The sequence below is a fragment of the Dipteris shenzhenensis genome, chromosome 15 (assembly GCF_047967505.1).
Source record: "Dipteris shenzhenensis isolate YYH24624 ecotype China chromosome 15, Dip_SZ_1.0, whole genome shotgun sequence".
NCBI classification, from domain to species: domain Eukaryota; kingdom Viridiplantae; phylum Streptophyta; class Polypodiopsida; order Gleicheniales; family Dipteridaceae; genus Dipteris; species Dipteris shenzhenensis.
Window position 1 is genome coordinate 11,831,452 of NC_141610.1, and position 25,120 is coordinate 11,856,571.

The 25,120-nt window shown below is 45.4% G+C and overlaps 1 protein-coding gene and 1 pseudogene across 2 annotated transcripts in view; one reads left to right on the top strand and one right to left on the bottom strand.

Moving 5' to 3' along the window:
• Window positions 1-20,342, bottom strand: part of LOC147893367 (uncharacterized) — a 59,411-nt gene extending 39,069 nt beyond the window's left edge. For both annotated transcript variants that reach the window (XM_087386051.1, XM_087386050.1), the window contains exon 1: window positions 18,988-20,342. In XM_087386051.1, the coding sequence (XP_087242177.1) occupies window positions 18,988-19,897 (910 nt within the window). In that variant the 5' untranslated portion in view covers window positions 19,898-20,342. The remainder of the gene's footprint in view (window positions 1-18,987) is intronic.
• On the top strand, window positions 12,775-13,437 carry LOC147893368 (uncharacterized; annotated as a pseudogene).
• Window positions 20,343-25,120: the final 4,778 nt, after the last annotated feature.

The window sequence follows — 25,120 nt, forward strand, 5'->3', positions numbered from 1 at the left end:
GGAGGGGAGAGAGAGAGAGAAAGAAAGAAAGAAAGAGAGTTTATTAGCGTCCTCGGGGGGCCAAAAATGACCTATGGGACCCGTCTCACTAGCTACTATGACATCCCTACTGACGTCATCGGCGCCCAACAATGGGAGTAGACCATAGTATAAAAATATGCTCTCACACATACAGATCCACACACCCACACATACTTGAGCATCCATTTATACAAAGTCTTCGTACTGAGTTTCTGTCGCCACTTTGAAGGTGAGGGGCAGACTCAGCCATGACGAAGGCTAGCACTAAAGGAGAAGGCTAATCAAAAAGTAGTCCAAAATCTCTTCATTCAAGATACAACTGCTTGTGAAGTCTAAACGATTTAATTTTAGTCTCTCCCAAATGAGCATCTAAATCTAGCTGATAGGGCAACGCACCATTAAGATAGAAAGAATTATTGCAATACCAGCAGGCTGCAACTTGGACGAAAACTTCACAAGGTGAAATTTGCATGTCCGCTAATACGGCAGAAGCATATACTAGATGAATCCAGGAGCATTCCCAAACTCAACCTCTAAAAACACAACATAGTGTAGTTTCAATCTCACGATAGTCACTCATAACTTTGAGATGCGGACAAAAGAAAAGTCACAAACATTTGTGAAGGTGAAGGACAGCATGGAGTGCTTGGCTTGCTATGGGCGCTTGGCTTATAGCACTGAGATGAGGGAGGATTCTTCAAAGGGATCTATTAATTTAGAGTTGGATAAGAGCTGTGAGATTGAAGAGGGCATTACAGCATTACACACTGTGGTTGGGTGTGCCTCCATGAGGTGCATGGTTTGCTTTTAGGGCAAGCAAGTGGATCATCTGGTATGTACATTCCTTGTATAGTGATTTGTGCCTTGATAACTTGTTTTGGGCAGATTCTGTGCTTTGAATTTCTCAGGTGATGAGAGATTGGAAGGTGTATGCTTTCCTAGAAGTCAGCGGGGGAAGTCTCGGTGCATCTATGAAGCCCAGAAGCAGGGTGGGACCTATAGAAGCCTCAGCGGTGGAGACAGGGACACTTACGGGAAGACAGAGTGTGCTGAAGCCACAGTAGTACTTGTTTTTTAGCTCATTGGGAGATCATGGTTTAAGTATTGTGGAATTCTATATGGATTGGACGTGTGTACCAAGGTGGTTCTTTTGTGGGGAGCTAGAGGAATAGAAACCATTGGTTGAAAGACCAGGAACTGACGACTACTCTGGATGATCCATAGGGCATTGTGATGGGAGCTAATGGAGTATCTACATTGACAAGTTGGGATTGGGCCCCAACAGGTTGGTGAAAGGGGGTGCTGCATATTAAGTGGTCACCTCCCCATTTGTAAGCCCCGATATAGCAAAGGGGAGGTGGACCAGTGATTGTTGGATATGTGGGCAGTATTTCAGACTGCCACAAGGGCTGGTCTGCCAAGGGATTTAGGGCTGCCACATGGGCAGCACATTGGTTGGCATGTGGGCAGCAATCATATACCATGATGAATCCAGGAACATTCCCAAACACATCCTGTGAAAACACAACATAATGCAGTTTCAATCTCATGATAGTCACTCATAAGGTTGAAAACCATAAACTCCATCACGCATAGCAGGAACTAGCTACTATGACATTCCCACTAACGTCATCAGTGCCCAACAGTGGGTGTAGACCATAGTATAAACATATGCTCTTACACATACAAATCTACACACCCACACATACTTAAGCATCCAATTATACAAAGTCTTCGTACTGAGCTTCTGTCAGCACTCCGGACGTCAAGGGCAAACTCAGCCATGACAAAGGCTAGCACTAAAGGAGAAGGCTAATCAAAAAGTAGTCCAAAATCTCTTCATTCAAACTACAAATGCTTGTAAAGTCTAAATGATTTCATTTTAGTCTCTCCCAAACGAGCATCAAAATCTAGCTTATAGGGTGTCACGAGGGCATAAGTTTTAATGCTCGCATGTGGCCTTGACCCCGAGAATCAAGTAGCGAGGTCACGGAATGGAGGTGTTCAAGTTTCCCCCTAGAAAATTGTGCCTTGGGGGCAAATACAAGTTCTAGGGCCAAGAGGGGCCCAAAGAACCTTAGAACTAAGGTTGGTCATTGGTGTGCTTTTATTAAGGCCCCACTAGAGGGGGGCCTAGGGACAAATGAGGCCCTTGGGGACAACCCAAGGCATGGGCTGCCAAGTGGCAAGCCCATGCAGCCCCTTTTGGAAAAGTAGCCCAGGAAGGCCTTGGGCAAGAGAGTTGATACGAGAAAAATGACGCACGATAATCACGCACGGGCAACGAGATGAGATGGGCTTTTTCGCACGGCAAAACGAAGGTTATGGCCATACGATGGTACAAAAGGGATCTACAAGCTATGTGTGGCCGTGCAAATCCATCGATTGCTGCTGGTACGGAATCGTACGGCAGTTCGTACAGTCTGTCGTACGATCCAGTCTTTCGTTGTTGCAGTAGAAAGCATGCTTGGTTTACACTTCGAATTCTCAAGGCTTAAATACGAAGCTCTTGGCTGTTACACCTTGGGTTTTCTTGACAAAGTTGCACTCTTATGCACAAATCAGCCGTACAGTGAGCTACTTCACAGGTCTGGTGTTTGTACGGGCTGGTGTTGGGCTACTTCACAGGTCATGTGAGCTATTTGTGGTGGCCTCGGGATGTGTGTACAAGTATTTGGGATCCAAGGAGCTGGGGGTAGCCCGCTACGTGGTCACGTGAGTAGAAAGCTAGCAAAGAGTTGTGCATTGGCTTGTGCAAGAGCTGGAAAAGGGTTCACACATGCTCTCTAGTGATTGCTCGAGAGCAGAGGGCCATGTTTTTTAAGAGACTTGCTTGGCAAAATGATCAAAGTGAATGCTTGCAGATACGGTTTGTGCTTTTGAGCACCGGGGGTAGCTCAATTATGCATTCACACATTGTTTGGGTATCCTAGTGGATCAGTGAATACTTGTGTTTGATAGGGGAGCGTGTGGCTTTGATGGGGCAGTGAATAATGGCTCCCATGTTAAATGTAGGTGTTTGCACTGAGTATGGATGCCCATGGTCCCATGTGATAGCAGAGCCCTGTAGGGCTAATGTATAGTGATACTGATGCCTCTGAATCAAGGAAGAGCATTGAATGCGTGTGAGTTGGTACTCACTCTGTAATCTCTTTGTGGCACTCTTCAATTAATAAAGAAATACCAAAAGGGACGCCAAGGCTTTGGGGCTAGTTTGTGTCTTTGTATTTGAGCAGAAGCGCTCTAGCTCCCCCTATCTATGCGTGGAGTGTTTGCTGAGTATTCTTTTGTGAAGGCTTTTGTTTGGTTAGTACCCTCTTGTTAGCCTTGAGGCTGGTTTCATGGTTCCGTTGCCGGGACATCACCATCTTTCTTAAGGAGGTGAGCCTGTGATTGTCTCTGGTGAAGTGTTGTTTGCTGTAATTCGATTACAGCGATAAGAAAATCAGTAAATATGTCTTTGACAGATAATGATTGGGATATGGAGGGGCAGTCATCCCAAGATGAGCAAGAAGAGCAATCTATGCATGAGGGAGCCTTCCACAATGACCAAAATGTTGAGGCACAGCAAGTGGTAAATCCTTTTGGTGTGAGTGAGTCAAAAGGGTCAAAAGAGGCTGAGGATTCAGAGGAAGCCGATGCTATTTTTAAGACACGGTTAGTGAGCGCTGTGGGAGCACTCACGCAGCACGCAGGACCTGAGGTTCCTTGAGTTTATGCATACTCCTTTGAGGTCCAAGGAGAGAAAGAAGCATTCTCATTCAAGGGAGCCTAGTGGGGTTCAAAAACAGCCATTTGGAGTGAATCCATTGGATGGACAGCCTCCAGTAATGCCAAATGTACAGGGAGTTTCAGGGCAGCAGCCCTTTCAAGGTCCTCATATGGTTATGCATGGCCAAGGGGCTGATTTTCAGAAACGAAATCAACGGCAGCAAGCTCTTCCCCAACCCTTTATGCATCTAGGGTATTTTTGTGGGGGTTCAATATTTCAAGCAATGGCTGGTCAAATTAATGATGGTCAAAGAATGCTTGGAAATTACCATGTTGGTTTACAGCCTAGGATGCAAGGGGGGATGCAAGGCAATGTATTTGGGGAAATGCAGCCCGCAACGCCTAACATGATGTATGGCAATATTGGAATGCAGCCAGGAATGCAAAGTGGAAGGGCAGGAACCTTTGGAGCTCCTACAGGTATGTTTGGTATGCATGGGGTTGGTTTGACAAACCCTCTAATGGGTAGTGGTAACGCAGGACAGGCTGGAGGGAATGCAAGTCAACCTCCATTTTTGCAGCCACCTGTGTATGATAATCTGACACCCAAAGGAAAGGTAAAAGATTACAAAAAGGGCGGTGCAGCAGTGAAGTTTGAGACCTTTAATGGCGCTCAGGACAGGCCAAAGGCTTTAACTTTTATGCAACAGTTTGATGCAGCCTTCTCAAGAGGCAGCTTCACTGAGTCATCTAAAATGCGAAAGGCAGCCACCTCTTGAAGGGGAATGCTCTACAATGGTGGACAAATTTGCTGCTCCAAAATAGAGCACCCACGAGTTGGGTTCAGTTTAAGCAAGTGTTTTCAGCTACCTAGTTGACCACTACCTTTGAGGTAGATGTTATGACAGCATGTCACAAGTTCGATGCAGCTCACTGTCATAACTTGGAAGAGTACAACAAAAAGTTTTGGAAAGCTCTCTTACCAATCAGCTCTTATAGGCATGTGTTGTGGGCTGCCAAGGTGACACGTCCCAGCACTCCTGAAACCTCTGATCTGCAAGCAAACACAAGAACACACACACACACAACGTGAGAAACTGAGCAGGCTGCTCACCACCCAACCATGACATCTACGGGATATGATCCCAAATCAGGAGATGTCCCCTCCGAGCCACGAGCTGAGCTACTGGCACGAACTCCCAACCAGATCCAAACCAGCCTGGTGTCCCATACCACCAGGTGGCGCTGTGAAGCCTGGGATCTGCTACTGGGCCTTGGGCTACGCTAAGATGCAGGCGTGCGTCCGCGACTCAATCCAGGATCAGACCTAGCACCTGGGAACGAAACTTGCTCCCATCGGCTCTCTGAGAACTGAACCTCTGGGCCCCTTATATAGACTCGGGCCCCAAGCGCCAAAAATAGCGAAGACCCCTAACTGGTTCGTACCCTTGCCACTCAACCCGAGAATCAAGCCTACCTAGCTCTAAGCCTCCCCAAGCTACCTAAGCTAGTCTTGTGTACCCAGTACACGTCATATGCCAATCCGTGCACATGACATACTTCCCCTCCTCTAAGAACTCACTCCTGAGTTCGCTAAAAAATCCGGAAATGTTCTTTGGAGGTTTTGTAATGTCTCCCATGTTGCATCCTCCTCAACACGATCCTTCCACTTGATCTTGTATTCCGTGATAGATCGATTACGAATCTGTCTGTCACGAAATTCAAGAATACACTCAGGTTCGTGTGGAATAAAAGTCAAATCTGTAACTTCTATTATCTCTTGAGGAGAAACAAGTTGATCATCCGTACCCAAGACTTCTTTCAGTCTACTGACATGAAAGACTGGATGTACTTTAACATTAGGAGGCAATTCTAGTCGATATGCAACTGGTCCAATTCTTTTAATAACCTTGAACGGACCACGGTATCTGGGGGATAATTTCGGAACCAAACCAGTACTTAGGCTCTTGGATTCCTTGGGAATTCGCAAATATACCATCGTTCCTTCAGAGAACTCTCTAGGTGAACGATGTCTATTAGCATAAAATCTGTCCCGATCTTAGGCACTTCTAATAGACTCCTTGGCACACTACAACATTTCCTGCATGTCTTGCAAGAAGTTCTTTGCAGCATCATTTTGAATCCCTTTTAACCCAACCATAACTGGTGACTTAGGTTGAAACCCGTACATAAGCATAAAAGGACTGTAACCAGTACTGGAATGCTTTGCACTGTTGTAAGCAAATTCTATCATAGGTAGATAATCTTCCCATGAAGACTGTCTCTTAGGTACATATCCCCGAAGCATGTCTTCAACCAATTGGTTAACCTTCTCTGTACTGCCATCGGATTGTGCATGATCTGAGGAACTCATACTTAGAGTAGTTTCTAACTTCTCAAAAACAAGTGTCCAAAAGTTACTTGTAAACTTCGAGTCCCTGTCATTGACTATGTCAGATGGCAAACCATACAACTTAAACAAGTGGTCCACAAACTCGTGAGCCAGCTGAACAGCTGAAATAGTTGTTCTAGTAGGTAAGAATCTAGCCATTTTTGTCAAACGGTCGACTATGACCCAAATGGAGTCATGACCCTTGCGCGTTCCAGGCAAACCAGTAATAAAATCCATGGAAATACTTTCCCATTTATTACCTGGAATCTGTAATGGCTGTAATAAACCCGCGCTTCTAAGGCGTTCTGCCTTAGTAACCTGACAAACCCAGCAACCTACTACATAGTTCTCAATAAATGCACGCATCTTAGGCTAATAAAAGGTATGCTTCACAAGAGACAAAGTCCGATGTATACCCGGATGTCCAGCACTAGGAGCATCATGACACTCCCAGAGAATCTTGGATCTAAGGTCCAGAACATCTGGCACACAAATCTTTCCATTCCGGAACAGCAAGCCGTTCCTAATCATCCACTGACCTCCTGCCACCTGTACCATAGGTGGCACAATCCCTGAGTCCTGGTCAACCATGGAGCTCCCATCCTGGACTCTCTGCCAATAAGAACTGAAATGACTATCAGTTGCGTATAGCCCTCTCAAGGATTGAAATAGGTCTGAGGATATTTCCGTAAATGACATAGCATTTACAAACTTGACTCGACTTAAGGCATCCGCCACACTATTCAACGAACCCTTTCGATAACGTATCTCAAAATCAAAATCTTGCATTAATTCTGCCCATCTAGCTTTCCGTCCCCTCAATTCAGACACATCACACACATACTTAATTGACCGATGATCAGTCAATACAAGAAACTTCGAACCATACAAGTAGTGTCTCCAAACCTTAAGGGCATATACTACAGCATAAAGTTCCTTTTCTAGTGTGGGCCAACGATATTGGGTGTCGTCTAGCTTCTTACTCTCGAAAGCTACAGGTCTGCCCTCTTGAAATAGAGCTGCCCCAATCGCAAAATCACTCGCATCGGCCTCTAAAACATGATAGGAAGCGCTTCAATCTTGCGATCCCAAAACTGCTTCCCAGCTGGAAGCTGCACCTCATAGGTGTGATCGCTAGGTATCATCGACAGCCCCATCTTCTGTACAAATTTGTAATTAACAAAGTTGTGAGAGCTGCCCGGGTCAAAGAGAATGTGACCTCTTTGGTCCCTAACTTCTCCATAAACTCGGAAAAGATCATGGGAACCAAATAACGATGTATTAAAAGTGCAATTACAAGAAAGTGGGCAGGTAATGACATTTACAGAAATACCTGTCATCGAAACCTGGTTCGCTCCCTTGGCTTTGGTACCCGGACCCGCCTGGAGCTTCGGTCCTAGCGCTTGCTTTTGATTCTTGCGCTTTGGACACTCATTCTTGGTGTGGCTCCGCTCCTCGCAGTAGAAGCAACGTCCTTCCTTCTTAAGCTTCAAGGTACAAAGGAAACGGGCTCGACCATTCTTCGCCTGAGTCAAGTGTTTCTTGGAGGCGTTGTCTATAGACTTCGTCTCCCCGGTACCAGTCGTAGACTGGAAGAACTTCCGTTTGTTCTTCCCACTCGTGTCGGAAACTGTGGTTCCCTTTGCACTGGCCATGGTATCATCATAAATACGCGTGTAATTCATGGCCTCTTGCAACGTGGTACATTTGTTGTTCTTGATCTGCAACTTGTACGAATCTGGCAAACCATCCACAAAGAAACCTAACAAGGTCACTGGATCCATCTTTGTGGCCCTGGTTTGCAGATCTCGAAACCTTTGAAGATAAACTTCAAACGTCAAGTTCAGCTTAGACATATCGAGGGCTTTAAGCTTGCCTACGATATCATAGTCGTCCTCCTTCTTCAGGAACTCCTTCCTGAAGACGCCTTCGAAATCTATCCATGTTACCGGCTTAGGTTGGAGTTCCTTCCACCATAACAAAGCCTTTCCTGACATGAAGCCGGCTGCAAGCTGTATTTTCTTGTCATTTGGGTACGGGTGGAACTGGAAGTGTACTTGCCACTTGTGCAACCAAGTGTCAACAACCTCCTTGGTTCGAGGCTTCTGATCTCCGGGAAAAGGATCTAGAGTTATGTTCGGACCTAACACTGAAGCCATGGCATCCACATGTGTGAGCGCCTGAACAGTGCTAGTCAGAAGAGTGAGAGTAGTCTGAATCCCTTGGAGTTGCTGTGTCAACCCTGTTTGATTCGCATTAACCTGCTCAAATTTTCCATCTAGAGCAGTGGTGAATTCACTTAAGGCTTTCTTCATAATCAGATCGTCGTAAAGACCCTGGTCTTCCTCAGCAGGGTAGTCCAAATCCTGATCTCCATGGCAAACTCAGGATTTACAGAATCAGCCATGTCTGAATTTGAGCTCCCTTGTTGCATCCTTTGCCCTTCTTGTTCCTTTCTTGAAGAGGGGTGGTTCCTCCCTTTAGGCTTCTGATCTGAAAAGAGTAGCAAACTGAGAGAAATAACTGGGGGAATCGAAGCTGGAAGGAGAGTGGAGCAGAGAAAAACCGTCCCAAGAGGATGTGATGAAAGAAGAGGAGCTGGCCGAAAAGAAGATGCTGGAAGCTGACGATCAGCTGGCGTAGGTGATCCCAAGGTCTCCCTTTGCTGGTTTCGCTGCAGGCTGCTGTGTACGGAAGTCTGCTGCAGGCCGTACTGTACGGAAATCCGCCGCAGGCTGTACGGAATCTGACGCAGGCTGTACGGAAACCTGACGCAGGCTGTGACCGTTCCTAGATGGCGAAATCTGGTAGAAGGGTAAGAAGGTCTTCTTGCGCACTCTAGCTTAGGCTGTGGCTGAGCTTGGGATCCTGCCTGGCTATAAAGGAGATGGTGCAGCTAATCTAGGAAGCTATGCTTTCTAGAAAAGCTCACCCTCCCAATCTTGGAGCGTTGATGCTTTTTTTAGCATCAAACCCCTCCTAACCTTGGAGGGTTGCTGCTTTTTTCGAAAAAACAGCTCCTCCACAATCTGGCCGCACCCTGCTCCAGCCTATGGCGCACCTCCTTGCCTGGCCGAATTCCTCTCCAGCCTATGGCGCACCACTCAGCCCCTCCTACCTGCGTCACCTACCTCTGCGCAGCCCTGACCAGCAAACGGAATCCCCTCGCCTACCAATCAGCTCTTCTCACGCCTCTCCTCCCTTCATCTCCACTCTCACCTAGCTACACCTCAACCCTCTCTCACTTTTCCCTTCAGTAATTTCGAAATCATGACTCTCCTTCTTCCTACCTTTTCCCTACATCCTGACCACTTCCCATAACCCATGAACCAACAAGATCTTGCAGCAACAAATTTCGAAATTAGGCATACCTGGAGGAAGAAATCGTCCAAAATTTTCGCATCAGAAGTTCCTACCTCAGGAGTTGGCTCTGATACCAACTGACACGTCCTAGCACTCCTGAAACCTCTGATCTGCAAGCAAACACAAGAACACACACACACACAACGTGAGAAACTGAGCAGGCTGCTCACCACCCAACCATGACATCTACGGGATATGATCCCGAATCAGGAGATGTCCCCTCTGAGCCACGAGCTGAGCTACTGGCACGAACTCCCAACCAGATCCAAACCAGCCTGGTGTCCCATACCACCAGGTGGCACTGTGAAGCCTGGGATCTGCTACTGGGCCTTGGGCTACGCTAAGATGCAGGCGCGCGTCCGCGACTCAATCCAGGATCAAACCTAGCACCTGGGAACGAAACTCGCTCCCATCGGCTCTCTGAGAACTGAACCTCTGGGCCCCTTATATAGACTCGGGCCCCAAGCGCCAAAAATAGCGAAGACCCCTAACTAGTTCGTACCCTTGCCACTCAACCCGAGAATCAAGCCTGCCTAGCTCTAAGCCTCCCCAGGCAACCTGAGCTAGTCTTGTGTACCCAGTACACGTCAAATGCCAATCCGTGCACATGACACAAGGGAAATCAGGGACTACTGTACTAAAACAGGGGTTACCGACATGTCTCAACTCATTGAGAATGCTACCACAGCTGATACATTATTGTTGGGAAAAACCAGCGGGTATAAAAACAGTAAGTTTGAGAGTTTCAAGAAAGCAAGGAAGCCAGGGAATGCTTCCGAGCCTCCTTTTAACAAAGGGAAGAAGCGTGATAGGCCACGTTCTAATTCGCTGTCATGTGAGGAAGGGAGCGGATTACCTATATATTGGGGACGGAAGACTGAACGACATCCTAGCCAAAAACGTAGGACCTTTCTTTTATGTATGGTCCCAACCATCTGCAGGTACCACCGGCGAGATCCTCAGCGGGAGGAAAGCCCTGGAAAGAAGTCAAAGGGCCCATACCACCTGCCTACCTCTTAAGAACCTAGCAATGGAAAAGCACTTGGCCAATGCCCAAGTTGTCATGCCCTTCGAAACGAGATAACAAACAGGCAAGCAAGTTTTACCAGACTACACTTTTCAGCCACTTCCTGTGGACTTCGGGAAACCGCGAAGCGCATTTTCCAAGGTCCCAGGGGAAGAAAGGGCCACGGGGAGAGCTTGTAAGGGAGTTTCCACCTAGGAAAGCCTTGATGGAGGCTAATAAATGCTTTCACTGTAAAGAAGAGGGTCATATGGCACGAGATTGCCCAAAACGCATCCAAAAGGGAAAGTGGATGATAGGGAAGAGCAAAAAGGCAAGAAGCCTAACTATCTACAGGGTTAATGCCTGATGTTATCAGTGAGCGGCCTAATGATGATGCTACAGAGCTTTGTAGGGCATGGGGCAAAGTCAAGGATCGGGTGACATTGATTTTCTTTGACCCAAGTGCTCATCCAAATTTTATTTCTCCTGAATTGGCAGGCAAACTTGGAATCCAAGCAGAGGAGATGGGGCCTATGAGTGAAGCAGGATTGGCTTGTCCTGGCTTTAGCACTTCGGTTACCCCTATCATTGGAAAGCTCCGATTGCATATACAGAGCTTTGTGGACAGCAAGGAATTTTATATAATGCCTCTTGAGGGCTGTGATGCTCTGTTGGGAATGCCTTGGTGTCACAGGGTACATGCTTTGGTGGACACGTTTAATCGGAAGATCTCCCTGGAACAAAGAGGGAAGAAGCATGTTTTGGATGTCAAACTAAAGGGAGAGTCGGTCCCTGTTGTATTTGCTTCACCTATATGTTCAGTATTGAAACATCATATTTCTGCGTACTTAGTTTTTGCAAAGGATACTAAGTCTAATGATCCACAATTTGTAATCTCTAAGCTTGACAAAGAGCGGACAGGTTTCCTAAATCAGTTTAGATAATTTTTCCTGACTCGTTGCCGGGTGAACTTCCACCTAAGAGGCCTGAGGATCATGTAATTGATATAGAGCCAAGCAATAGTCCACCAAGCAGGGCACACCTTATAGGGTGAGTGCAGCTCAGCAAGATGAAATCATGAGCCAGGTGAAGGACCTTTTGGATAAGGGGCTGATTCAGCCCAGTTCTTCCCCTTACTGTTCACCGGTTTTGTTGGTGCAAAAGAGCGATGGTTCTTGGAGAATGTGCATTGATTATCGTGCACTCAACAAGATAACCATAAAACACAGATTTCCAATTCCAAGGATGATATCCTGGATAGATTGGAAGGGTCAGCCATTTTCAGTCGCATAGATTTCAAGAGTGGGTATCATCAGATACGCATTCGTCCAGAGGATGTGTCCAAGACAGCTTTCAAGACTAGCTTTGGGTTGTATGAGTTCTTAGTTATGCCATTTGGGCTTACGTATGCTCCTGCCACTTTTAATCGGATGATGGATAGAATCTTCCGTAAGCATAGGACTTTTGTGGGCACTTTCTTTGATGACATGATTGTGCACTCAAAAGATGAGGCAGAGCACAGGAAGCATCTGGCAATTGTGTTTGCAGAACTCAGCAAGCATAGGCTGATTGTAAATGCAAAGAAAAGTGAATTCTTTATGCTGATGCTACGGTTAAAGCAGTGGAACACTTTTTCTATTGGCCAGCTTTGAGATGGGACGTGTATGCCTTTGTCAGAACATGCATCATCTGCTAGAAGGTCAAGTTTGACAGGCAGAAGACACCTGGATTATTGCAGTCATTGCCACTCCCAGATAGACCGTGGGAGAGCATTGCCATGGATTTTATATTTGATCTTCCTAGGACGCCTACGAGGAATGATGGCCTCTGGACTATTATATGCCTGTTCAGTAAGTAGGCACACTTCATTCCAAGTAAGGAAGAAAATTACAGCGGATTACATGACAAAGTTGTTCATAAAGAACATTTTCAAATACCATGGGATGCCCCATGCCTCAATCTATCGTAACTGACAAAGATCCGTGCATGACGAGTCTCTTTTGGAGAGGACTACGCTGAGATTTTCATCTTCTTTTCATCCTCAGTCAGATGGGCAGTCTGAAGAGGCTAATTTGACTGCTCTTGATTAGCTGAAATGCTATGTGTCTGAGCGTAAGACACAATGGGAGCAGTTTCTACCCTTAGTAGAATTTGCTTACAACAATACTATGCATACTTCCACTGGGAAAGCTCCTTTTGAAATGTGGAAGGAGGCAGGAAAGTTCCACCTATCTTGCATACAAAGGATAAGATTTTTGAAGCTGATAGGTATGTTGAAAGCATGGATGTGGCATATAAGAAGGTGAAGTAGGCTCTCCAGAAGGCTCAAGCAAAGCAAAAGAAGGCAGCTGATCGTCACTGTCGTGAATTGATATTTAATGAAGGTGATTGGGTTCTTTTGTGCTTTGAAAAGGCAAGGCTGAAAAAGAAAAGGGGCAAAGACCGGTTGTTTCCCAAACTCAGCATGAGATATTATGGGCCTTTTCAAGATTCAGAGAAGCTAAGTGATGTAGCTTACAAGTTACAGCTACCAGATCACTAGAGGATTCACAATGCTTTCCATGTGAGTCTCTTCAAGCCTTTCAAGGGTGATGTGCCCGAGGATATGCCTGATGAGATCCAACCAGAGGTTGAGGAATTGGATGAGATCCTAGTTCCAGAGCAGATTTTGGCACATAAGGAAAGGGAGATCAAAGGTAGAGTTTCCCGCCACTACTTGGTAAAATTCAGAAATTATTCTCCATTACATGCAAAGTGGTTGGAAGAGGATGATCTGGCACATACACCTCAGTTATTACAGCTCTATCTAGATGCTTTTCAGCTAGAGCCGACTTTGGTTGCGGCTCCTTCAGGCTCAGCAGAGCATAGGTCTAGAGCATTGCCTGATGCTCAAGAGAGGGGTAGTACCTCTGTCTCTATGTTACAAACAGGCTCAGATATCTAGAGGTCGCTTGGTGACATTGTTTGTTTCACCCGAGGTACTACTTGCTGACAGTATATCTGCCTTGGGACTTCTATGATCAGTGTACTAGTCACTATGAGTGGGTTTTTGCATTTATATGGATTGCTATCCTAGGTTCTGAACAATCATATATGCTGTTTTTCCATGGTAATACATGCTTTCATGATGAATCATGGTATATTCACATGTATTTCAGTTATTGCATATCCTTGTAACATCCAGATGCAATCAAGGTCGCTTGCCATGTTTAAAGAGAGGGGTATGTCACGAGGGTGTGAGTTTTAATGCTCGCATGTGGCCTCGACCTCGGGAATCAAGTGGCGAGGTCACGGGATGGGGGTGTGCAAGTTTCCCCCTAGGAAATTGTGCCTTGGGGGCAAATGCAAGTTCTAGGGCCAAGAGGGGCCCAAAGAACCTTAGAACTAAGGTTGGTCATTGGTGAGCTTTTAAAAAGGCCCCACTAGAGGAGGGCCTAGGGGCAAATGAGGCCCCCAAGGGCCAACCCCAGGCATGGGCTGCCACGTGGCAAGCCCATGCAGCCCCTTTTGGAAAGGAAGCTCAAGGAAGGCCTTGGGCAAGAGAGTTGACTGGAGAAAAATGGCACAGGATAATCATGCACGGGCAACAAGATGAGACAAGCTTTTTCGCACGGCAAAATGAAGGTTGTGGTCGTACGATGGTACAGAAGGGATCTACAAGCTATGTGCAGCCGTACACGTCCATCGGTTGCTACTGATACGGAATCGTATAGTAGTTGGTACGGTCTACCATACGATCCAGTCTTTCGTTGTTGCAGTAGAAAGCATGCTTGGTTTATAGTTCGAATTCTCAAGGCTTGAATACGAAGGTCTTGGCTGTTACACCTTGGGTTTTCTTGACAAAGTTGGACTCTTATGCACAAATCAGCCGTACACTTTGTACGGGCTGGTGAAGGGGCTGGTGTTGGGCTACTTCACAGCTCATGTGAGCTATTTGTGGTGGCTTCAGGCTGCGTGTACAAGCATTTAGGATCCAAGGAACTGGGGGTAGCCCGCTACCTAGTCACGTGAACAGAAAGCTAGCAAAGAATTGCATTGGCTCGTGCAACAGCTTGAGATGAACTTTGGGCTAGAAAAGGGTTCACACATGCTCTCTAGTGATTGCCTGAGAGTAGAGGGCCGTGTTTTTGAAGAGACTTGCTTGGCAGAGTGATCACAGTGAATGCTTGCAGATATGGTTTGTGCTTCTGAGCACCAGGGGCAGCTCAGTTGTGCTTCCACCCCATTGTTTGGGTATCCTAGTGGATCAATGAACACTTGTGTTTAATTGGGGAGCGTGTGGCCTTGATGGGGCAGTAAATAATGGCTCCCATGTTAAAAGCAGGTTTTTGCACTGAGTATGGATGCCTATGGTCACATGGGTGTGATAGCAGAGCCCCGCAGGACTAATGTGTAGTGATATTGGTGCCTATGAGTCAAGGAAGAGCATTGAATCGTGTGAGTTGGTACTCACTGTGTAATCTCTTTGTGGCACATTTCAATTAATAAAGAAATACCGAAAGGGGTGCCAAGGCTTTAAGGCCAGTCTGTGTCTTTGTATTTAAGCAGGAGCACTCTAGCTCCCCCTATTTGTCTGTTGAGTGTTTGCTGAGTATTCTTTTGTGAAGGCTTTTGTTTGGTTAGTGTTTTACCACCCTCTTGTTAGCCTTGAGGCTATTTTCATAGGGCAACTCACCCATAGGGCTAATGTGTAGTGATATTGATGCCTTTGAGTCAAGGAAGAGCATTGAATGTGTGTGAGTTGGTACTCACTGTGTAATCTCTTTGTGGCACTCTTCAATTAATAAAGAAATACCGAAAGGGGCGCCAAGGCTTTAAGGCCAGTCTGTGTCTTTGTATTTGAGCAGGAGCGCTCTAGCTCCCCCTATTTGTCTGTTGAGTGTTTGCTGAGTATTTTTTTGTGAAGGCTTTTGTTTGGTTAGTGTTTTACCACCCTCTTGTTAGCCTTGAGGCTGGTTTCATAGGGCAACTCACCATTTAAGATAGAAAGAATTATCGCAATACCAGCAGGCCGCAACATGGACGAAAACTTCACAATGTGGGCAGCAATCATTCACAAAACAAAGAGCAAAAGCGGCTGCCACATGGGCAGCACATAGACTGCCATGTGGGCAGCACCGTTAGAAAAGTACCTGGCTACTTGGTGGGGTCCTGCTGGACAGCATCTGTACGGAGCAGACACGTGCCAAGAAGGAGCATCAAGGAACAGATTTGCGCAGTATTGAAGGCCTTAAAGGGCCTGAAACAAGGCGTCTGCAGACCGGGATCAAGCAAGAGGTGTGCAAGATTGAAGGCACCTCTGTACAAAAATGGAAAAACAAAAGGTACACATACTTATCAAGCAAAGCAACGCTTACCTCGTCATCAATGCCCAAGCATAAGCAGCTCTATTGGGTTTCTAAAGACCCGCAGAGTCTCTAGGGAAAACCCAGTGCTTGCTAAAACACGTCAAATAAACAAAAGAGAAAGATAACAAGAAATAAAGAAGAAAGGTAGAAGGTGACTAAGCAAAAATAAAGAAAAAAATTGCCCCAAAGACAAATAAAATGTCTCTCTCTCTCTCTCTCTCTCTCTCTCTCTCTCTCATGTAGGAATGAAAGAAAGAAATTACAGAATAAATGAATTATTTAAAACATAAAAAACTAAATGAACCTCTTACATTTATGTACCGCTTCCTACAAAGATGCAGAATTACATTCCTAACTTAGAAAGCATGTGCATACTCTATCAAACTCTCTTTTGAAACTAAAAGAAAAACGGGTGTTCAGCTCCCCGCTTATTTATTTTCCACGTATGTTCAATCATTCTAAACATGCCTGAGGCCGATAGACTAGAGATAAAAGACTTCATATCTAAGGTTGTGCGTAAATTTTCATTATTTTTCTTGGATTATACCTCTTGTGTATTAGTAAAGTGATCAAATTACTACATTGAGTGATAAAATAATCTTTAGTTGTACAAAGGCGGGAAAATCTATGGAATTGTGAAGAAATGACTCCATATTTCGCCAAAATCTGAAAAATGAATCACCTATTGTGATGTAAAGATTATCTAAAAGAAAATCTATCCAAGAGCAGACATCTTTAACACTTACAACCTTTGTGTATCTTTTCTTTTTAGAATCAATGTCATGATCTTTGTTATTTAGCCACAAAAAGTCAAAACATAAAGCTGTGTTCTCAACTTTTAGCACTTTGCATCTATCTTTGTCACATCTCAACTTAAAAACTTCAGCAATTACCTTTTGGATTCTAAACTTCAGATCTTTGTACCCACAGACCAGTAGGTCGGCCCCACACACTGAGGGTCAGCCTGTCTGGATCAGTTGGTTTTGGGGGCGCTTGGGGCCTATAAAAGCCAACCCCTTGGGCTCATCAGGTTGGACCAGCACCTCAGCCAAGATTTGGGCTACATCCAGGAAGACTTGGAGCAGCGAAGGATCAGGCTGAGTGTAGAAGACAAAGCTCTAGGTTGTTCCCTCACCCTTGGCTGTTTATCAGAGGAGCAAGAGGACAGATCTAAGGGGGAGCTTGGGCCTCACGAATTGGCTGCGTTTCGGAGCAGCAAGAGGTAAAGCACACTTGTGGCTCTCTAAGAGGGTCAGCTTGAAGGTGTGTTTGTGGAGCACAACGAGGAGGCAACACCTAAGCTCATAGAGGGCATGCCAACCAAGTGTTTTGGGAATGCCAGGAACGTAAGAGAACAACTGTTGTTTATGTACAGGGGTTCATATCTAGATAGCCCTCTGTTACTAGAGGTGAGACGCTGTACATTGATTTTATATTCGTCAATCTTGGTTGGAAATATAAGTTTTATTGGTTCTACATCTCTCCTGTGCATTGTCCATTTATTTGCTGCACATCCACGCTAAGTACACACTAAGGAAAGAAGTCTTGGATTCCAATAAATACACAATGAGTTCCTGGGCTACATAACCCTTTTCCCCCTAGATCTAGGGACACTCCTAACACCTTATGTATCTAGATGAATCTGTTGAGACTGACATCTCCAGGGTAGGCTGGCCGACCAGCTCCCACGCAGCAGGGGGGCCAGAGGGGGTAGGCTGGCCGACCAGCCCCTGGCCGGTAGGCTCTGGCCGACCAGCTGGTCGGCCCAGTTGGCTGACCGACCAGGCTGGTCGGTCTAGGCCATCTGGCCGACCCTCTTGGCCTTCCCTATAAAAGGGTCTTCCCCCTTCCTCATCTCCTTCACTTCTTCCAGCAGCTCCTCAAGGCTCTTGTCTTCAGCCTGCTCCTGGCCATCCCCACCGGAGCCTCCCCTCAGCTGTTCTGTTGGCTGCCCACGCTCCCTCAGCAGATCCCTCCTCTTTCGGGGTCCTGCCTCCTCGCTCCAGGCTTCTACAGTTCCCCTCGTTCCAAGGTTCCTGCCTCTTCGCCCAGGCTCCTTCAGCCTCCTCATTTCTAGGCTCCTGCCTCCTCGGTTCAGGCTCCTCTAGCCTCTTCGCTCCCAGGCCCCTGCCTCTTCGCTTCAGGCTTCTCCAGCCTCCGTGCTCTCAGGCTGCAGTCTCCTTGTGCCCCTTTCTTCTGCTTCAGTTCAGCCCCTTCTGCAGCCTCCTTGTGCCCCCCCTTTCCTCTACTTCAGTTCAGCCCCTCCTGCAGCTCCTGTTTCTTATCCTGTTCAGGATACCTTGTATTTCAGTTGCTGCCCTGGTTTATGGGCTGAGTTACAGCAGATCTGTTTGTGGCACATCTTGTTGTCTCTAGTGTTCTCTGTGTGGTTTTGTAGCTTCAGTTTGTTTGCATCTTCCGCTGCCATTTTTAATAGAATCCAGCAAACTCATCCACTGTAAACAAAGCACATTAGTGCAATTTTAGCCTCATGACAGTCCCCTACAAAGTTAAAACCCATAAACTCTATAGTGCATTGCAGGACTAGATACTATGACGTCCCACCAACGTCATCAGAGCCCAATGAGGGGTGTAGAGCATTGTATAAGCCTAGCTCTCACACATCCACACACCCACATTCGCATGGGCATCCATTAAAATTTATGCAAAGGTCTTCGCAGTTCCTGTCAGCACTCCGGAGGTGAAGAGCAGATTCAGCCAAGTCCCATGATGTCACAAAAAGGTGCCCTTCGAATTCAACCTGACAGCATAAACGCATGCTTCATAAAGCTATAGTAGTTCTGTTACAAGATGATCCAGCAGCTCCTAGCTAGCTCCACTGCCACCATGCACAATCGTCCCACTACGCACACAGCTCGACTAAACAGGGTGCCTATGGTATGCGCCAGGCATTTCAGCATTGCTAAGAACGGAGCGTAAGACGAGCATGGCTTAACCAGCAGCCCCACCCCCTTACAATTACCCTCACCAGATTTCACATCGCAGCATCACAGTGTCTTTGAACACTTAAGTAGCCGTCAACAAACTGGATTGCCATGACTAAAGAAAATACCATATCCACATCTAGGAGAAGACCAGAGAATGTTCCTGAATCTGTATAAAATCACAGGGTCTACAATGCGCACCTTCATTTTCCGTATAGAGGAAGAAGTCTTGCACTGAACTCAGCTTTTGTTTGTCCGGGAAAGCCTGCTGCTGCTGAACGCCTTGAACCTGTGGAAGAAGCTCCATCAATGCCGTCAAATTGACTCCATGCAATGGCACAAACGGGACTAGTTGCCGCTTCCCAGAGAGTTGATTCTCCTGTGTTTGTACGCCTTCCGTATGAACCTGAGGGTCAAAGGAGGTGGGGCAAATTATCTGTGGTTCACCCTGTAAACGTGCAAATCCAAGGGTACTTTGGTTGCGACGGCCCAGCTTTTTGTTTTCTCTACTCAGACTACGCGCTAGCTTAGACTTTTCTACATGGTGAGTTTGCGGGAAAACACCCACAGAAAAGGCGCGCATTTCTGAAGCATTCCCAAGAGTCCCTGCTGCTTCTATGGTGTCACAGCAATTACACAACGTTTCGTCCGTATCTTTGTCCACCGACCCGTGATGTTTCACAGGGGATTGATTTAACATAAGCAGTAGGAGATGATTCTCCAGGTAAGACCTCTCTCTGAGCTTGGCCCTTGGGCGAAGCCTTCGCCTTGGAACGTTCTTTTCAGCGTCAAATTTCCTTTTCGCGGGAAGCTGCATCGGAAACCATATCTGTGACACTGCACCTGAAACGGTTCTCCAGACTCTATCAATCCAGAGTGCCGGAATGTCAGTATTTTCATTATCAAGTTTGCAATTGGACCGCACACGTCTCCTTCCGACGCGAGCATCAATTCCGGCGCTGGGCACAAATGCGTTATCGCTCGTCCTGGAAGACTGGCGGCCCAGAGGAAATCCTCTGAAAAACAAGCCTAGATCAAACTTAACAAAAAAGGTAGATGGTTCGTTTTTCCTTGCAAGCTGTCGATCCATCTTGTCGCCAACTGATGACATACTCTTATCGCCTTCCTTGTGCGACGAAGGTATTCGAAAATACTCAACTTTGTCGAAAAATCGGAAGGTAACAGTCCTAAGTTTGTGGAATTTATGGTCCACGAAAAAAAAACTTGAAGAACGTAACAATCTAGAATCTCACGGGAGTAATCTATCGCTGTCGGACCTAAACTGCAGAAGTTTCGACAAATCAAGGCCGTGAGAAGTGCTCTCTGATCACTTGGCGCACAACTGATATGGCAACACAAAATGGATTGATAAGGAGCAATTCAAGGCTTCAAATAAACGGCAACAAATGTTCTCGATCATCCGTGGGCAGAGCAGCACCGGAACCGATGAAGAGGACAAAGCTGGTGCGAAATCGGCCCAAGTGCTGTACAACAATTGATGCAAGACTGAGGAGTTCGACCGATTGGACAGAAAAGATATAAAATGAGGGGGCTGTCCGTCGATACGTCTTCTGGGCGCGAGACGGACGTGCAGAAGCTCCTGGCGAGCCCGGTGCGTTGGAAGTGGACGAATGCGGGAGATTGAGGAAGCAAGCAAGCACAATGTGATCGAGGACAAGAGTGATGATTTGGACCCGTCATCATGTAACCTCTCATAAGAATCTCGTATCCAATTACGCCTTAATAGAAAGCCTCTATTTTTGGCCTTTTGGTGGGCGAGGATCATTACACACCGCCCAAGCCCTTACAAAGTATGCGGCAAGGTATTTTAGGTTCAAACCCCGATGAGATAAATGCCTTCAACTATGTAAAACCCTCCCCGATGCTCTTGGTCTTGGCTACCCAACTTTGTCCACCCTCCTTTTAGTTTCAATTGTTCACTGATCGAAATGTAGTCAAAACATAACATTTCCTTTCTAGGCACTCCACAGGCCCTCAATATAAAAAAGTGCCCGCCCAACATTGTCCAAGCAACATGAATGGCTAACTCGATAATTTTTTAACATGTGGTATAGAAGAGCCCCCAATGTTAAATATTCTCGAAAAATCAACCCCCACCTTAAAAAAGGTACATTAAAGACCTTATAAGAAGGGATACATGTTAAAATTTAGAAAATACGTGTTTAACTTAAGGGTGTAAAGTGGGAAAGTCACTTTGCTTATGATTTTTGTTAGCACTGGCTCTCCTAGAGATAGTGCTTAAGGAAGGATTCAGTTGGGGTGAAGTTTTGTGATTATTCATTTTTTGGAGGGAATTTTTGAAATTCCCAAGCTCTACTTTTGGGTGAGTGAACTCCCCTTTTAGCTTCCATGAGCTTTTTCTAGCTCCATCGCACAGCTTCTCCCTCTATTTCCATGTCTACTTCCCCCAACCTCGCTTTTCATCTACCTTCCACAATTCCTTGACCTTTGCTATCATCGCTTGCACTGCTGCCACCCATGGACAATGTTTTCCTCACCCTCATCCATGCTCTAAGGTCCCCGGGGGAGTTACCACAGCAATAGACGGTCTATTTCCGAGCTATAGACATACATGCTCCGTCTTTTACAAGCCAAGAAATTCAGGATGACCCATGTCCTTTGACTTCTGCAGACTAACCGAGATGACTAGTAAAAACCCGTTGGAAGATTACGGGAGGTGATTCAAGAACCCAAGCGAGTAAGTACTCTATGTTGTATTAGAATCGCCATGGATAAGCTAATTAACAAGAGAAGGGTTGATAACAGAAGCAGGTGCTATTATCATAGGCAGACAGCTGACACCCGTTTCACAAAATTCAGGTTTTTGGGGCTTTGCGCATATGGGGACTTGGGATAGTGACAGCGACTACTCTGCTTAAGAGGAGGGTGAGGAGGTGGTTGAGTTCAATGGTGGTGAACATACTCGAGAGCTATTGTTTACCAGAGAGAGTTGTCTTTACCCTTTGCAGGTGGGAATGCAGCTTCAATCAAGTTTGTGTGGCTTGATAGTGGTAGATGCCCTTTATCCCAATCAGCTCGTCATTTACGTGAATTCTGTGTTCGTCACCGGCTACAACATTGAAGAGGTTTTAGGAAGGAATTGGTATGAATTTTCTTCTGATCTACATCTATACTATCTATTAAGGAGAGGTTTTGGTTACTCGACTTAGGGCGATTGGAGAATCCTCCATTGTTCGATTAGACATAAGGAATATGGGCCATTGATGTCTTTTTGCACGAGGACTACATGGTTATGACGAATATTGCAATTGTTGTGCCCGGGGAGTAGTTTGATGAATCATCGTTTTGTTTCGTTTCTTCGCCTAAGACCTTTGTGTAGTGTTCACTCATAACTCTTTCTCCTGACAACCCCAGCCTACGTGAACTTCTGTTCGAATTTTCCTTGTTTGTTAGGGAGAATGGCAACGATATGTAAGCATGATCAGTCAATTATCTCATAAATCCTCGCAGGTTGATTCTAGCGAGCAGTTTCTAGACGGCATGAACTACTCCTGACCATTGATGCCTCTCTTCTCATTCTTTTGACAACTTGAATTGCTCATACTTCAAAGACATGGAATGAGAATTGATGCATGTCTCCTCATTCGTCTGACAACTTGAATTGCTCATAGACTAAGAGGCATGGTGTATGACCCTTAGCAAGTTCAACCATGGACAAAATTTGCTCATCATCAAACATGTCTTCCTAGAATATGACTCCCAACGTATCCTTAATCACTTAGTCTCTAGAAGCATTGGAGGGTTTAGCAATAAGTTTGTTTGATGTTGGACATTCGCATCGCTAGTGCAATACAGACCCTATTTCTACACGTCAGTGTGTAGAAAATCCATCTTCCGGAGACAAAACACTAAGAAATAGATCTATATCTACGCTATGGTGGTAGGCAAAAAGCTTTATCTATGGTATAGGCATTGCGGCCAACCCAATGGAGATCCCAGTATCCACAACTCATGCACCCGATCTGTTGCCCATCGAGCCACCATTTAACGCCCGAAGAATAGCAGAACGAATCATTGAGGAGGGTACAGACTTTACCATAACAAGCCACGTATTTGAAACCTGATAAGCACATGGGCTAGATGGAGCTCTGTGCCATAGAAAGCGACCCCTATAACAAAGGAAAAAAAGAACAAAGCACCCAAATCCATGTCTGTCTGTACAACAAGCCCAAATTTCTCTATTGCCCCTGTAATAACACTTCGTTGATGATACTCTAGGCAACACAAGTGGTTAGCGTTGTTGATGACAACAGCCTATTCCACCCAGTTCTAAAGAAATTAAGATGCACACTTGGCATTCAATCAGATCATGCCCTTAGGTCGCTTCTCTCATTTCACGATGAATCGATCCATTTTGGAAGCATTGGAATGGTCTGAGCCCCTCCGAGGGGCCTCCTCGTGTTTGTGGATAAGATACTGGATACAATGCGGGCTCATGAAATTCACAGCCTCTTGGCCTACCTTTCAATTGTCATGGATAAGATATTGAATACAACATGGGCTTCATGAAATAGAGGGGCAATCGGCTCATGAAATTTGTAGCCTCTTGGTTTGCTTTTCGATTGTCGTTCTATCCATGCACATGGGATCGATAATGTGAGCTCGTTCATGTTGGATACCACCAAGTCAAGAGAAGCATGTCCGTCATTGCATTGATTTCAATTTTGATAATGTCGTATGACTTTCATTTCTTTAGGAATAGGTGATCCATGTAAACAACACTCTTCCTGTGGAGACCCAAGATACTCCAAAGGAATGGACATCGCATGTCTTGAGTTGTCTAATTTCTACATATTTGGTCACTCGATTCTAGTAATGTGAGCTCACATTCTTCAATGCCCACAACCATGGTCTATGACACTTTCCCATGCTCGATTATGATTCTCCAATTCCTTCCAAAGCAATGTGTTGATATTGGCCTCGAGCAAACGTTGATCCAACATTGATATGTTCAAGATGCTTTCACACTTGTTGGTTTTAGGAAGAGATTTATGCATGCAAGTCTGCCGGCCAATGATTATGAGCAATTCTTTCATGATCGACATCGATTTGAGCTTCAACTCAAAAAATAGTATTTCGTGGCTTGCCACAGGTTTCACACTGGCAAGTATAAATGATTAATTGCTAGATTGTAATCATTGAGATGATGTGACCTGACATTGACGATGGCAATGGGGATTCGTTTTTTACGTAGCCACCATGGTACCTCACGAGCAATTATATTGCGATTTATGGTCACATGCGATTGCCATTGAAGACATGCCTCTCTGATTTCAGAAGTCCATCAGTCCAATATTAAAGTCTGTTGAGACACAGTAGACTGGTTGTAACTTTAGCCCACCTAGTAAATGCAAATCAAAGTGTGGGTTGTGACCCATATCATTTTGAGTTCGAGCGACTTATGTCCATTGAAGTCGTATGCCGTGATTGGCCAGTGGAGATCTTATAGTTCGCATCATGCTCGTATATAAGTGATATTAGGACTCACGATATGCTAGTAGTAAGGCCTCGAATTTGGGAAAAATACACATTTCCAGAATTGTAATGTCTGTAAATAAATAGTTTGTGAGAATATGAAGGATACACGAAACTTTGCATTCTTTCTATATGCATGCTAATATCTAATTTACATTGACGAAGATGACATCGTCATGGCAGAGCAATGATGTGAAATGGGTTGCTATGTTTCACATTACTTCATGGCATTCTTTTGCTATCACTAGTAAACAAGTGCTAAAGGCCTTTATATTGCTTGGGAGGGTTAGCCCATGACAAGGAAGAATAAAAGTTAGTAAATCTTTTGAGTACCACGGGGTGCACCCAAATTGATTGATTCCATAGAACAAGGGAATTAAAAGGTATTTATGGGTGCGCCAGAAGCAAGGAAGGGCTACAATTTCTATTTGGGAGGTATTTGCTAAGTTTCGGAGAGCCGCAGGCAGACTTTTCTCACTCGAATAATGACTTTTCTCACTCGAATCAATCCATGCAACAATGTGAATAATGACTAGCATAATGAAATATTATATTCATCTGATGGTCCTCTTCTTATACATTAAGAACCAATACACCATTCACAACATCAAAGTGGCACCCATCAACTCTCAAACTACAAAATTGGGTTAAGTAGAGGTTACCAACTTTAAAGCAGCCTTGAGTTTTTCCAACTACATGGATGCTCACAATGTGAATAATGACTAGCATAATGAAATATTATATTCCTCTTCTTACACATTAAGAACCAATACACCATTCACAACATCAAAGTGGCACCCATCAACTCTCAAACTAC